We start from the raw sequence: 13,615 nt of genomic DNA on the forward strand, positions 1-13,615 counted from the left end.
CACACTCAGATAAAGTGCTCGCTGAACACTCACACACACACACACACACATATCATTGTATTAGATTAATGTAAGTGCTGGTTTAAGGCAACCACTAAAACATGTACAAGATGGGACTGAAAGCACACTGCTGAAGAGCAACGCAATGAATGATGTCAGTGCATAACTGTGCCTGCATTGCGTGGAACTATGGAAATGGGTTATTGACATAAACCTTTTGTTTAGTGGATCATACATGAAAGCACAAAAGTCTGCTAAAATTATCTTTATACTTTAAAAAATAATGGGTTAAAAAAATGCTGGGTCGTTTTAAAGGGATAGTTCACCCAGAAATGACAATTTGATGTGTATCTGCTTACCCCCAGGGCATTCAAGATGTAGGTGACTTTGTTTCTTCAGTAGAACACAAACAGAGATTTCTCAAACAATCATTTGCAGTCTGTCAATCTTATAATGGATGTGAATGGGAGTCACGACTAAAACATACAAAAAAATAAAAAAACATACACAAGCAAAACCAAATTAAACTCTGTGGCTTGTGTCAATACATTGATGCGTAAAGAATAAACCAAACAAACCAAACAATCAGTCTGTGCAAGGAACTGAACAGTATTTATATTGTTTTTAAAAAAACACAAAACACAGCCTGCACGTGAGGCGTCTTCTTCATCTTCTTGCTTTATCTCTCAAATGGACCACTGACACTCCTAATTGAGATTGTAGATAGTCACCTGTCTCTCAAATGGATCATTGTCACTCTGTTCCGGAACAGTGTTTTAGATACAACTGAATCACTGATTTCTAGTGGTGTCTTCTTCTGGAAGGCCAAACCAAGTAGTTTCACTTTCACAATGAAACACACAGTGACTTCACGACATGGCGGCGGCGGCAACAGCGAGAATAAAAGTATGCCTTGTTTTTTAGGGTGAACATTTGGGTGGTGTTATGCAAATCTTCCCACATCGTGACATAGAGATGTGGGGGCGTGTTAGAACGAGACATTTTAGGAGGGTGTGATTTGACTCTTAAATTTTATAAAGAATATCACTTTATATTTGAGACTTTAGTCTTAGCAACTTTACAGATATTATTTATGCATAAACATACAGAATACATGACATAAACCACATTACACTTGATACGTTTAATTTCTATTGTGCAATATGTATATACAGTTTGCATGTGAACATGTGTAAAAAGCAGGCCCTTCTAATGTTTTGGTATGAAACATGGGTTTCTCACTCTTGAGTGAGAGCTTGTCAGTGATTTTGCTGAGCTGTGCATCACTTTCAAGTCTTGCATGTATGATTTGCATGGGAACTAATTTGCCTTTACCCACGCTTACTTTCAGTGACCGAGTATGTGTATATGATTGTGTTTTTATGTCCCTTATCCACTATAAAAACCATAAGCACCTACGATTATGCCCGTGATGTAAGCTGACATTGATTGTAATGTGTGTTGTGTATGTGGTGTAGCCTACATAGTGGAAATGTTAATGTAATTTCATAAAGAGCCAGTGAAATCTCTTTGCAAACTGATTTTTTTCTTACATGTGCTGATGTATTTCCTGAGTTTGAATAGTAATATTATAGGCTATGTATTTATTTATGTATGTATGTATTTATACATTTTTTTTTTTTACCTATACATATTTATATAGCCAATTGGCTTTCATTTACCTCACAGGCACATACCATAATTTGTTAATTGCAATGGCATTAGATGGAGGAACAATCTCATTCTAATAAAAAAAATTTAGTAGACCACAATTCTAGTGTAGGATGAGCCATTAATATTTTTGATCCAGTGCTCGCTAAAATTTATATCTACAAAATATGAATTTGATCAACTGTTAGAAGAATGCTAGCTATAGATTAGCCTCAAAACGAACAGACATGGACTAAAAGCAAAATGTACTTGTTTCCTGTTCCATAAATCTAATGTCAAGTGAAGTTATGCTTAAAACAGAGTTAATCATCTTATGGAAACATTTCACACAAATGTATGGCTAGTCTTTTCTCTCTTTTTCCATCTTGGTTTCTTGAGTCCTGTCTCTCTCTCTCTTTCACACACATACAGTCCTATAATCTCTTTTTATCACGTTCTCACACATTCTCTGGCATTGAATTAGTTTGAATTAGTGAGTCCATTGCTACGGAAAGGAGACCAGTGGGATTTAACCTACTTAGTACGCCTTTTAATAATGTATGAGTGAGATTTGAGAGCCGTGTGCAGCACAATAAGATATCTTCACTTGCTCTTTTTCGGCTTTGATCTCTCCCTCTTGCTGCCTTCTTTTTCTCTCAGTTTCTCATTCCAGCTTTGAGCGGTACCCCCAAGATGCTCTGCACACCTTCAGGGAGAATTATGATCCATATTCCATATGGGAGGGTATTTGAATTAGATTTATATATGCAGTATTTCTATTTCTGTTGTGTAGACTGGAGAATGGATGGGTAGAGTCGAGTAGAAAGACGCAAGATAATACAAATGGACTTGGAAGGTAAGGACAGATAGACGCTGGGATGGTGAAGATGCAGACGTACTGATTACAAATGAGCAGATTTTTTTGCTCATCACTGGTTCTCCACCTCAGTCCGTGCTCTCACATTTCCAGGTTATGCCCAGATAGATAGTGTTAATGAAGGATTCTGACAGACGGTCTGTGTGAAGATCCTGCTCTGTGTTCCTGAGAGAACGCTACAGTTAACAAGCTCACTGGGGAAGACCTTGGCAGCATTTTCCCACGCTGTCAAGCCGAGTTCAGTACTCAAGAACGGGCCCTGGGTGTTAAAATGTCAGGCGTTGCCTATTTCTTTCTCTAATTTCTCAGTTTATTTCCTCTCTGTCTGAAGTATGAAGAATACATTGCTACAATGATCGGCAATCAAAGTGCAGACTGTGGTGTATCAGACTGTATAATATGGGTTATTGGTTTTTCATTGGCCAGTACTGATAACGATATTTAGAAGGTTGGCCAATGAGTAGTCAGATTAGTATTATTATTATTATTATTTTATTTTATTTTTTTTTGGTGGAGATTTCTTTCTGTGGAGATTTAGGGGAAATTCTGTGGAACATGATATTGTGTTGAACAGAGCTGAGGTGGTACCAGTTCGTTCAACATTATGAATGCTGGCCAGAAGAACTGCTCCTTTTTCCTCTTGTTGAAATCAGTTTCCACAATAATATTAAAGGGTCACTCCACCCCGAAATGAAAATTTTGTCATTAATCACCTACCCCTATGTTGTTCCAGACTCGCAAAAGCTTTGTTCGTCTTCGGAACACAATTTAAGATATTTTGGATGAAAACTGGGAGGTTTGAGACTGTCCCATTGACTGCCAAGTAAAATACACTGTCAAGGTCCAGAAAAGTATGAAAGACATCATCAGAATAGTCCATCTGCCATAAGTTTTCCAACTGTAACATTATGAAGAGACGAGAATGCTGAAGAAACAAAAATAACGACTTTATTCAACAATTCCTTTTGTAAACAGTCTCCTCTGTGTCTCTCCACATCACCGTATCCTGTGTATGCTCTTCTGTATCAGCCGCGTCACAAGGATGCGCTGTTTTCTTTTAAATCAAAGCTGAATACACGTAGAAACAGTGCAACCTTGGGGATTAAATAGCTGAATTAAGTCATTATTTTAGTTTTCTTAGCTTACAAAAAGTCCTTATCACTTCATAACATTACAGTTGGAAAACTTATGGCAGATGGACTATTCTGATGATGTCTTTCATACTTTTCTGGAGCTTGACAGTGTATTTTACTTGGCAGTCTATGGGACAGTCTCAAGCCTCCCAGTTTTCATCCAAAATAATAATATATAATATATATAATAATATGACAGCAAAATTTTAATTTAAATTAATGCATTTAGCAGACGCTTTTTTCCAAAGCGACTTACACTGCATTCAGGCTAACAGTTTTCTCCTATCATGTGTTTCCTGGGATTCGAACCTCTAACCTTGTGCTTGCTAACACAATGCTCTACCACTTGAGCTACAGGAACACTAAATTAACCCAAAATTAATTGAAATGAAAAACTGTACTCTATTGAAAATATTGGTAAACAGCAAAAGTTCATTACACATTGACTAGACTGTGTATACACTAGGATTTATAAAATTCCATGCAAACATATCTGACAACTTAAAAAAATATCCTCTTCTCTGTTCCTTTACACTCTTTTTCTGTCTTTCCTAGGTCACTGTGTTGGACTGACTCGTCTGGACAGGTTTGACCCGAGAGCAGTTTGTCACCTCCGGAGCACTGCATCTCATTTCCTTTTGCGTCACATCGTCCTAGTCCGTCCTGCTGAAACCGGGTGGATTGGAGTGAGATCAGAGTAACAATAACCCCGTCAAACAGTGCTGGGATTTACTGCCTCAACACACTTTTATTACAAGAGAACTTTGGGATTGTATCCAGAAAGTTACATAACTCCAAAACAAAGAGCGCTACACCTGTGAGCTGTACACTTTGATCGAATGCCGTCATAACCACTCACAAGCACCCTGGATCACCAGCCATTAACCTGTTTCTGTCTCACAGCCACGAAAGCAAGCGGCCGCACGGACAATCACAGACAAAGCTCTCCTAGTTGGATTACCAAAAGTAGCTCATGATGGGAAAGTAGACATCCGGCAACACGGATAGCCTGCACAGAAGTCTGGGACTCAGTATTGTTTCTGAGCGTGCCATGTCTGGAAACGGCAACCCCTGCCCCAGCCCCGGAGGTCTGGGCACCCATTTAGGGGGCTTCCCTATGCCGCACTACCCTTACTTCTTTCCTCATATGCTAGGAGGGCTCTCCCCTCCAGCGCTTCCAGGACTTCCTGTCAGTGGATACAGCACTCCATCTCCTGCAAGTGAGTACCCTTTTTTTCGGGTGTGAAGCTTCTGCGTCTTTTTATCAGCCAATGCATTCAGGTGTGACACACTTAAAGATGTATCGCAAGATGACAGTAAACACAAGAAGTGCCCGTTATACAAGGTTTCAGTCATCGTTCAAAATAGTAAAAAAAAACTAGGACGGGAGGATAATTAAGAAATAAATAGTTTTTTACAATTATTATTATTATCATTATTGGAGGCAGTTAGATGCTCATGGAAGAGATGACTCTTGAGTTGTTTCTTGAAAATTGTTATGGATTAGGCTGTTCGGATGGATTTAGGTCATTCCACTAACAGGGATCAGCAGAAAAAGTCCTGGAAGGTGATTTTGTGCTTCTCTGCACAATGAGCCACTGCTTGTTTGTTGACCTCAGGCTTCTGCAAAGGAGAGAGTGGAGGTACAGTAGGAGGGTGAGGAGCCTGTGCAGTTCTGTAGGCAAGCACCAATGTCTTGAACTTGATGCAAGCCGCGATTGGACGCCAGTGCAGAGAGATGAGAAGCCGTGTGACATAGGATTTCTTGGGCTTATTGAAAACAAGACGTGCTGCTGCATTCTGAATCATTTGCAGAGGTCTGATCACAAGTGTTAGAAGAGCATTGCAATAGTCCAACTTAGAAATGACAAGCACCTGGACGAGAAGCTTTGTTTTGCATGCTCTGTTAGGAAGGGTGTTAGGAAGGGTCTTTTGGTGAAATTTTTTAGATAGCTTTCAAAAAGGCCATATCTCAGTGTTCAGTGATCTGATTGATTTGAAATTATAGGAGGTATATAGTAACAAACATATCAATTGGTCAAGACATCAGATATGATTTTATATATTTTATCATTTTTTTTTTTATAATCTGAGCTCAAATATGGAAGGTTGCTTAATGTAGATGTGAGCTTAATAGGTGCATTTACCCTAGTTTATTTTCTCCATACTGTAGTTCATAGAATGGAGATCAGTTTCTGCCACAGTGACCAGGGACGAAGAAGCGCCAGGAAGGATGAAAAAAATAGCACTATATGCATTACTTCTCAAAAGTTTTTGAAATAAGTATTTTATGCTCACCAAGGCTGAATCTTTTTTTTTTTTTTTTATACACACATTTTTTAAATGTATGTTATTTCTGTGATGTCAGCTGAATGTTCAGTAGTCATTGCTCCAGTCTTCAGTGTCACATGATCTTCAGAAATCATTCTAATATGATGATTCGCTGTTCAAGAAACATTTCTCATTATTATCATATTTTTTTCCAGGACTTTTTGATGAATAGATGATTACACTGCTATAAAATGAAATCTACTGTATGATAACAGAATTGTATTTTTCGGCTGAAAATTGGAGGGTTGGTAGTAGCTGTGATCGGTCTTTCTACTTGTGTGTTCACTACAGTTTAATTGAGGAATGTAAATCTGTTCTTGACAATATTGTGACTGCTATATCTGTGTGTGCTTTATGAATAACCCAGTGACCATATTAAACCTTAGGAGACCCTTGATTAAATACTGTTAAAGTCCAGCTTTAATTTTTGAACAACCACTATGTGACCATTTTAAAAACCCGTTCTTTGAGATATAGTCTAGCTTTCATAACTTTGGAACTTATCTCTTCATATCTTTTGAAAATCTATTTCAGCGTAGCTTGTGTGTGCATAAATGACTGAAATACAGTTTAAATCATTATGTTAGAGTGACTGACTATTTAAAATCCCTCTGAAGTTTTGGTTCATCGGTGCTTGAGATCTGACAGATGTTTTTATGCTCAACTTTATGCTCTTCTCCGCTGACATGCATTGAATTTGATTATAGCCCAAACACATTGTCCTGCTGTTCCATAAGACCTTGATGTGTCAGAACTCATCGGTTTATTCAGGTTATCTCTGCTATCTGTTGTTTGGCCTGTTCTGCACTTTGAGCTGTGAAAACCACCTAAATGTTCCTGGGCAAAACTGAGATGCCCGCTGCCCACAGTGCCTGGGGTCATGAACGCCCTTATGTGAACTAGACCTGTATGTGTTAGCTCGGGTATGTTTGCACATGAATATTTGCATGCGAGTACTTGAATGAAGCATGAAAAAGCATGGTTTCTTTATAGCTTATATGAAGCATGGTCATAGCAATCACAGCATGGTTTCTTCATTTTTATATTTATTTAATGCTTAAGTAAGCCATTCATATGTCGTTTCCACAGAAAAAAAAAATAAAGAAAAAAAAGAAACTATATTGCTGTGCTTTCAAAACTTTCAAAACAGTTTGTTTGTGTATCCCAAACAGCCCAGAGAAACACTGGCTCAAAAAGTGTGAATTCGGGGGCAGGACTTCATTTGAAAGTAGACAAGACATGCCACAACTTGAGAACAGCCAACTGGAATAATGACGCAAATCACAGAGTTAAAAATGACAGTTTGAACTGATCCACAGAAAAGAACCAAACTCTTACTCTAGTTTTACTACTACTATTAAAGAAAATGGCTTTTTAGAGTAGTGACACAAACCACTGAATCAAATTTCATTAAAAATCGCCAGAATTACAGTATAGATATTAATATATTGTCAAGCAAGACAATAATGATTAAATTACACAGCAGGGCGATTTCTAGTCCAGTCTTCAGTGGTAGTTTCCAGTCAACCCTGGCGAGAGGAAGAGTTGTTGTGTTGTTCTGTAATATGTGGAGACGTTCCCGTCCACTTTGCTCTCTAGAAATGACAGTACATAATGTTTTGACCCGGTGGGTGGGAGCGCATCTCGAGTCAGCTACTGATGCAGTGGCTGCCGCCAACCGCCGTCGGCAGAGGCTTTGGCAGTCAGTCAGCGGCAGCTCCTGCTGGGCCCGGAGCTAATGTGCCTCCCTGCATCGTGCTCTATGACAAACAACCCTCTGACGCTCTCAGGGGCTAATTATTACACACCCCCTGCTGACTTGCGGAAAGACTCTGCACGCAAAAATGTGGTGCCCATTGTGAGAAAAGGGGGTTGGGGGGTGTTGTGGGAATGTTATTTTGCTTCCAGAGGATGATGCAAAAGTTTGCATGGGATTACCTCCGGTGAACCTATTAGTCAGGGAGGCTGCATCACCGTGAAACCCAAATAAGTTTGCTGGTTTGGCTTTGGGCGGTGTATTTGCATGAGGTCCAAATAAGAGAACACGGATCGATGGCGTGCGGAGCATTTATTTATCATCTTGCACAGGAGGTGGGATGGTGAACGTGGAATATGGAATATGGATGGATATGGAGGTGCCTGTTATTGTCAGGCTCTCCTAACTTGACTTAAACAGCCGCTAGAAGGAATCCCCAAGGTGCTTCTTGTCACTTGCTGTGCTGTAATGATGTGTCAACTGCCAGGCACAGAATTCAAGCAGCTGGAAGGTACAGTGATTAGAGCTGGAGCTAGTGGACTTCCACCTCCAATTCGGGCATCTTAGTTAGAAGGATATGCGAGTGTTTCAGTGTGGTTGCTAGAAAGGAAGGTGAAAGGTTCTAATAAAGACCGACAGTGATTCTAAGTCTGATTCTCATGTATGTACAAAGTGTTTTAGTCTCGGCACTGAAGTTATGAATTGCTCAGCTCTCACAAGATGTTTGGTACACTAAAAAAGCAAGTGAGATCTCACAAAGTGTGAGTGAATTATGAGATGAATGACTTGTCTGCTAGACTCACTTGGTTTCCGTTAGTGTCTGGGATGGAAAATGATATATTTTGCAATTCAGCATACTGCTCTGCAAAAACTGTGCTTCCAAAATGCACATGACATTTTCTTGCAGTGTGAAGTTGCTGTACTTCATCTAAAAGCGAACAAAATCTTTCTCTGTTATTTATTGCTAATAGTTTGTATGACCTGAAACGTGCAATATTTGTGCAATTGTGTGTGTGTAAATGTAACATCAGCAAATTTATTTGTCCCCATGTATCAAATCTAGAGGTCTGTTTAGTTGTGGGTAGTTGTCAATGAACACATTTATGTATGTATTTATATGTGTATATATGTATTTGTTTGTTTGTTTTATGAAGAACATTTGTTATATATTTGTAAATAACTTTTTTGTTATTCAGAAATAACAAATTAACGTTTACTTGTAAAAACACATTTGGTATTTATGAATAAAACATTTATTCTTATTTATAAATAACTTTTAAATAATTGATCATTTTTCTAAAGAACTATTTATTTGTTAATGTATAATTATACATAGTTAACCCTAACCTGTTATTTCATTAAGCCAGTTAAGTAAGTTAGTAAGTAAAAGGAAGGAGGGAAGAAAGGATTATTTGTCATCTGCCCACATAACTATCGAGCTCAAGTTAATAAAGGAGATTATTCATATACATAATATCATTTGTTCACATCATGCTCCTAATTTGATTCACTCCTTTGCTACCTTCCAGTTCAATTGATTTGAGAGACTTCTTCAAGGAGCGTGGTATCGAGTAATGTTGCTAATCTCCGCATCATGGACTGTATAGGTTCGCTTTTTTTTTTTTTTGTCCTGCTCTTGATGCAGTCAGCACAGCTATGTGTCAATTAATGCAACTGATCTCACTCTAACTGACTGCAATTAAGATACTGATACATGTAGATGTCAATAAAATACACTCGATGTTAATTTATGTCTGCTGGTTTCTGCTGTCACGCTGTGTGCTCAGCTTCTCAGTTTCCAGCAGTGGTAGCGGAGCTAATGCAGTGCTAATGCAGTGTTCAGCTGATCAGAACTGCCAGGTGTTGTGGTCTGCTCGGTCCTCCAGACGTCTTTTCAAAGATCTGGGCTACTGTGTATTTTAGTATAACCCTAATCCTTGAAAGCTCAATTTCCTCGGATTCATACCTCTGTTCTGCCACCAGTCTCCCCAAGCTCCACTTGAGTTAAATATAGAAGGCAGTGTAATGCCACAAAGTGGTTCGCATCATCAGCTACCAACAACCCCTGCCTGCTTCCCTCCAGGGGCTCTTCAGAAAGAGAAAGCATAGAAATATTCAAAGCACGGCAACTGTGCTCCATTCTGTGTGGAAATGCAGACGCCTCTCCTTGGTTCGGTTTATTAATTTTTGATATGTTGTTGATGCTGTGTGTCACTGGATTTTCGTATGCAAAAGCAGCAGTAGCATGAGTTAACTTATGCGACACAAATGTCTTTTTATACTGTTGCACTCAATGTTTAGGTGACCTTTAGCCTTTCTAGTGTGGTTGTGCTGTGTTCAATCATTTTCAGGTTTGAGATGCATGTCTAAAGTAGCATAAAATGTTATGTGCCTCTCAGCATTGTATGCACCTCATGTCTGTACTTATGTCTTAGTTTATATCGTTACTAAAAGCTTAAAGCACCGGAAGTAAGCTTAACATTGGTTCCCTAAGTAGGACATACTGGATCAATGCCTTTGGTCCTTTTTTTTTTTTTGGTAGTGGATATTTTTTGGCCAATACTGGGTGTCTATTTTAGTTTTTTTAAAATAGTACGGGACACTTACTGTGTCAAAACATTTATTTATGTTGTTATTGGGTATGTTTTAGTTGTTCTCAATACCAAGTATGCGAAGTTCGGACTTGTGTCCTTGGTAGTTCAAACTAGGGAGGATGCAAGTCTGGTAATTCTTCAAATGGAACAGCAGCGAAACCTGATAACGTCACTCAGCTCACCTGGGCTACTCCAGTTATCCTCACTGTGTGTATGTTTACAATAAAATGAATTATGTTATCAAGCACCACTATAGCTAAACATGTTAATAGCCACACAAATGTAGTTCGGTATAAAAATGAAGTATAGTAAAGGCTTGTATAAAAGGAAATAAAAACAAAAGCAAACAATTCAATCAAACATGTGCTACAAAGTCAGTATTGTACTACTGTAAAGTTAAATAAATATAAGAAATTATGAAACTTAACTTTGTGCTCAGCCAAAATGATACAACCTGGAACTAATTTAGTTTGAAAATGAGTTTTCTCCTCAGCCATTACATTTCAGACAACTCACACAAATCAAACAAATCATTCGAATCCATTGGTTTCAATTCACTAAGCTCTATTTTTTGAATGCCTAAATTCACATACAGTACAATCTATTTATTTGAGATTTTAGTTGTAGCTCTTCTTTCTTTTTATTTTTTCAAAGCAGTATTGATTTATAGCAATAGCTATGTAGATCGATCATGACCCATAACATGGAAAAGATAATTGGATTATTGGTTTCTTTCAAAATTATAATGCCAATATTGATCATTTTGTAAAGACCAATGCATATTGATTATCAAGGAACTTTTTTTTTGTCCTATTGGGGAAATCATGTTATGCATGAATCGTTTGTCCATTATACAGCACATTTCTATGTGACTTTTGACCAAACATATCAAGACTTCTCCCTGATGCTCACCAGACTGATGGTTTGAAGCCAGTTCCCGATACAAGAGCTGCCTGTCCTGCAGCAGCTGTCTGGAACACATTTTGCTACAGTGGTTCACTCACAGTTGTGTGTGTGCGAGGTGATGGGTCTGTCAAAGGGTCCCTGGTTTCTCTCTGGCTCCTGGAAGTGTGAAAATGCTGCCTGTCTGCTCTGGCAGTGGCTGCCCATGTCGTTTAGCTTTAGGATGTCATCAGGATTCCCGTCTCCTCTGGACGAGGAGCAGACCACCATTGTTTGTCAAGCCTGCTGTTTCTTCTCCTCGTCACAGGGGATTTTTTTTTCTTGGTGCTGCAAATGTGGATGATGGATCTGCATCTGGCAGACTCTGCCTGGGACGTGCCAGCATTTGGCTTGTCAGGGTGATATTTATGTCTCCTAACCTTCCAACCAGGGCCACCATGTCACTAGTTCATTCATATGTAGGTTAGGATGTTTAATCACACTTCAGTTGCTTATGGCAGCTATTGCAATTAATTAGTCTTGAGTAGTAATTTGCATTAATTTAGATAAATTGGTCATCTTGAAAATGCGAAATGGAACCATGACGCAGACCCTCTTATCTACAGTGGTCAGTGCTGTGGCGTAGTGGTTAGTTAATGTCAAGCTGTGGAGCTCATGTCAGAAATGCTGGTCCGATACTGCATAACGGTACAAAAAATAGTTGTACTGTATGCTTTAGGAATTGTTGTCAGATGCACATGTTCCCGATGCTTGGATAAGGAAATAGCTGAGAGAGTACCTTTGAAGCCGGGAAAATTGTCACTGTCATTTTTGGAGCAGTCTGATTCGATGCGTGCTGATGTTGTTTACTTGCACCTGGCTGAACCGCTCAGCACATTCACTGCAGGCATCGGTAAGGCCCAATCAGTAGTTTTATAAATGTGAGTAGATATTGGTAGATATTATTGGTAGCTAGTGGTAGCTAACTGTTTTGCATAATTTCAACCAAAAATGAAAATGCTGTAATTTACTGGCCCTCATGTCGTTCCACACCTTCAGTGGAGCACCAATGAAGGCTTTTCCTTACAACAGGTCATTGTGCTCTTGTCTGTCAAGGTCTACAACGGACAAAAACAACATAGAAGCAGTAAAACGTAAGTTCCTTCTCTTTTTATGTTGTTAAAAAAAGCTTTGTTTGAAAAAACAGACCAGAACAGGAACAGACTGTTTTTACTATTTTTACTTATGACACACATAATGACCTCAAACCTGACACATCGGAAGGCAAGGCACCATGTTTTATTTAGAACTATTCTATGGCTTCAGAAGGCTGTTCATATATTTCGGGTTGGTAAGGTTTTTTATTATGTTTTTGAAAGTCATTGATGCTGCATTTGTTTGATTGAATGTACCCTTGCTGAATAAAATACTTTTGAAAAGTAGTGATCAGTTTTTTAAATTTCACTGAATACTAATATAAAATAAAAAAAAAATAATAATAATAATTGAAATCGATAATGAATATAATGGAGAAAAATCAGAGAAGTTGTATTTTTGTTGAAGTATTTAATAGCTAAGAAGCCAATGTTACTATTACTCAAAATGTTGAGTATGGAAAAGACAGTGTATGATGGAGAAAAGAGCAGGGAAGAGTTTTGGGAAATGGGCCTCGACCCTGCATCATGTCTAAGCATGCATAAGCATCCACAGCCCTGACAAGTCTCCTCCTCCTTTTCAACATGCCAATTTACCTTAAACCCAGTCAACATCAACCGCAAATGTATGTCTTTACACGTCAGTCCACCACATACGTTGAGTTTGTGTCAAGGTGTCAAGTTCAACCACAGTTCTCTTTCTACTCAATGTGTTGCAAGCTGATGAGAATGTGTCTTGTTGTATTTCAGTGCTGTTCATCATCAGACAGTAGTTGAGCACTGCAGTGCATCTGACCAGTGGCTATATGCTGCTCGCGTGCAGTGCATCTCATGTTGGCTCAGGCGGCATCAACTGATCCCAGTGTCCACATAATGTGCAACGGGGGGCAAGCAGACAGGGTGGCGACGGTGCAGCCTGCAGGCATCCTAAATCACCCTGGGTCAGGCGGCCTCTCAGAGAAGAATCTCTCCTTTGGGTCTTGAATTTCTTGCTTTTTCTCTCTCTCTCTCACTTGTGCTGCATCTTCCTGGCTAAATGACAACAGCCTTTCTGACTATCAGGAACTTGACTGTTTATTTGTGTTTGGTGTTTTTTGGCCTTTTTGTGACCGAGAGAGCTGGCAAATGGGTGTTTCTTCAATATTGCGTTATTTTATACCATATATATATATATATTTACTTACATTTTAAATGTATTTTGTGGCCTTGATAACGGTAAGATACTTATTTAAAGCTGC

The 13,615-nt window shown here is 38.8% G+C and overlaps 1 protein-coding gene across 3 annotated transcripts in view; it reads left to right on the forward strand.

Annotated features, from left to right (window-relative positions):
* The window catches only part of LOC113045332 (retinoic acid receptor alpha-B), a 104,145-nt gene that overhangs the window by 38,624 nt on the left and 51,906 nt on the right, over positions 1–13,615 (forward strand). For all 3 annotated transcript variants that reach the window (XM_026205667.1, XM_026205657.1, XM_026205675.1), the window contains exon 3: positions 4,216–4,880. In XM_026205667.1, coding sequence (XP_026061452.1) covers positions 4,712–4,880 — 169 coding nt within the window. In that variant the 5' untranslated portion in view covers positions 4,216–4,711. The remainder of the gene's footprint in view (positions 1–4,215; positions 4,881–13,615) is intronic.

The sequence above is a fragment of the Carassius auratus genome, chromosome 3, assembly GCF_003368295.1.
Source record: "Carassius auratus strain Wakin chromosome 3, ASM336829v1, whole genome shotgun sequence".
Classification (NCBI taxonomy): domain Eukaryota; kingdom Metazoa; phylum Chordata; class Actinopteri; order Cypriniformes; family Cyprinidae; genus Carassius; species Carassius auratus.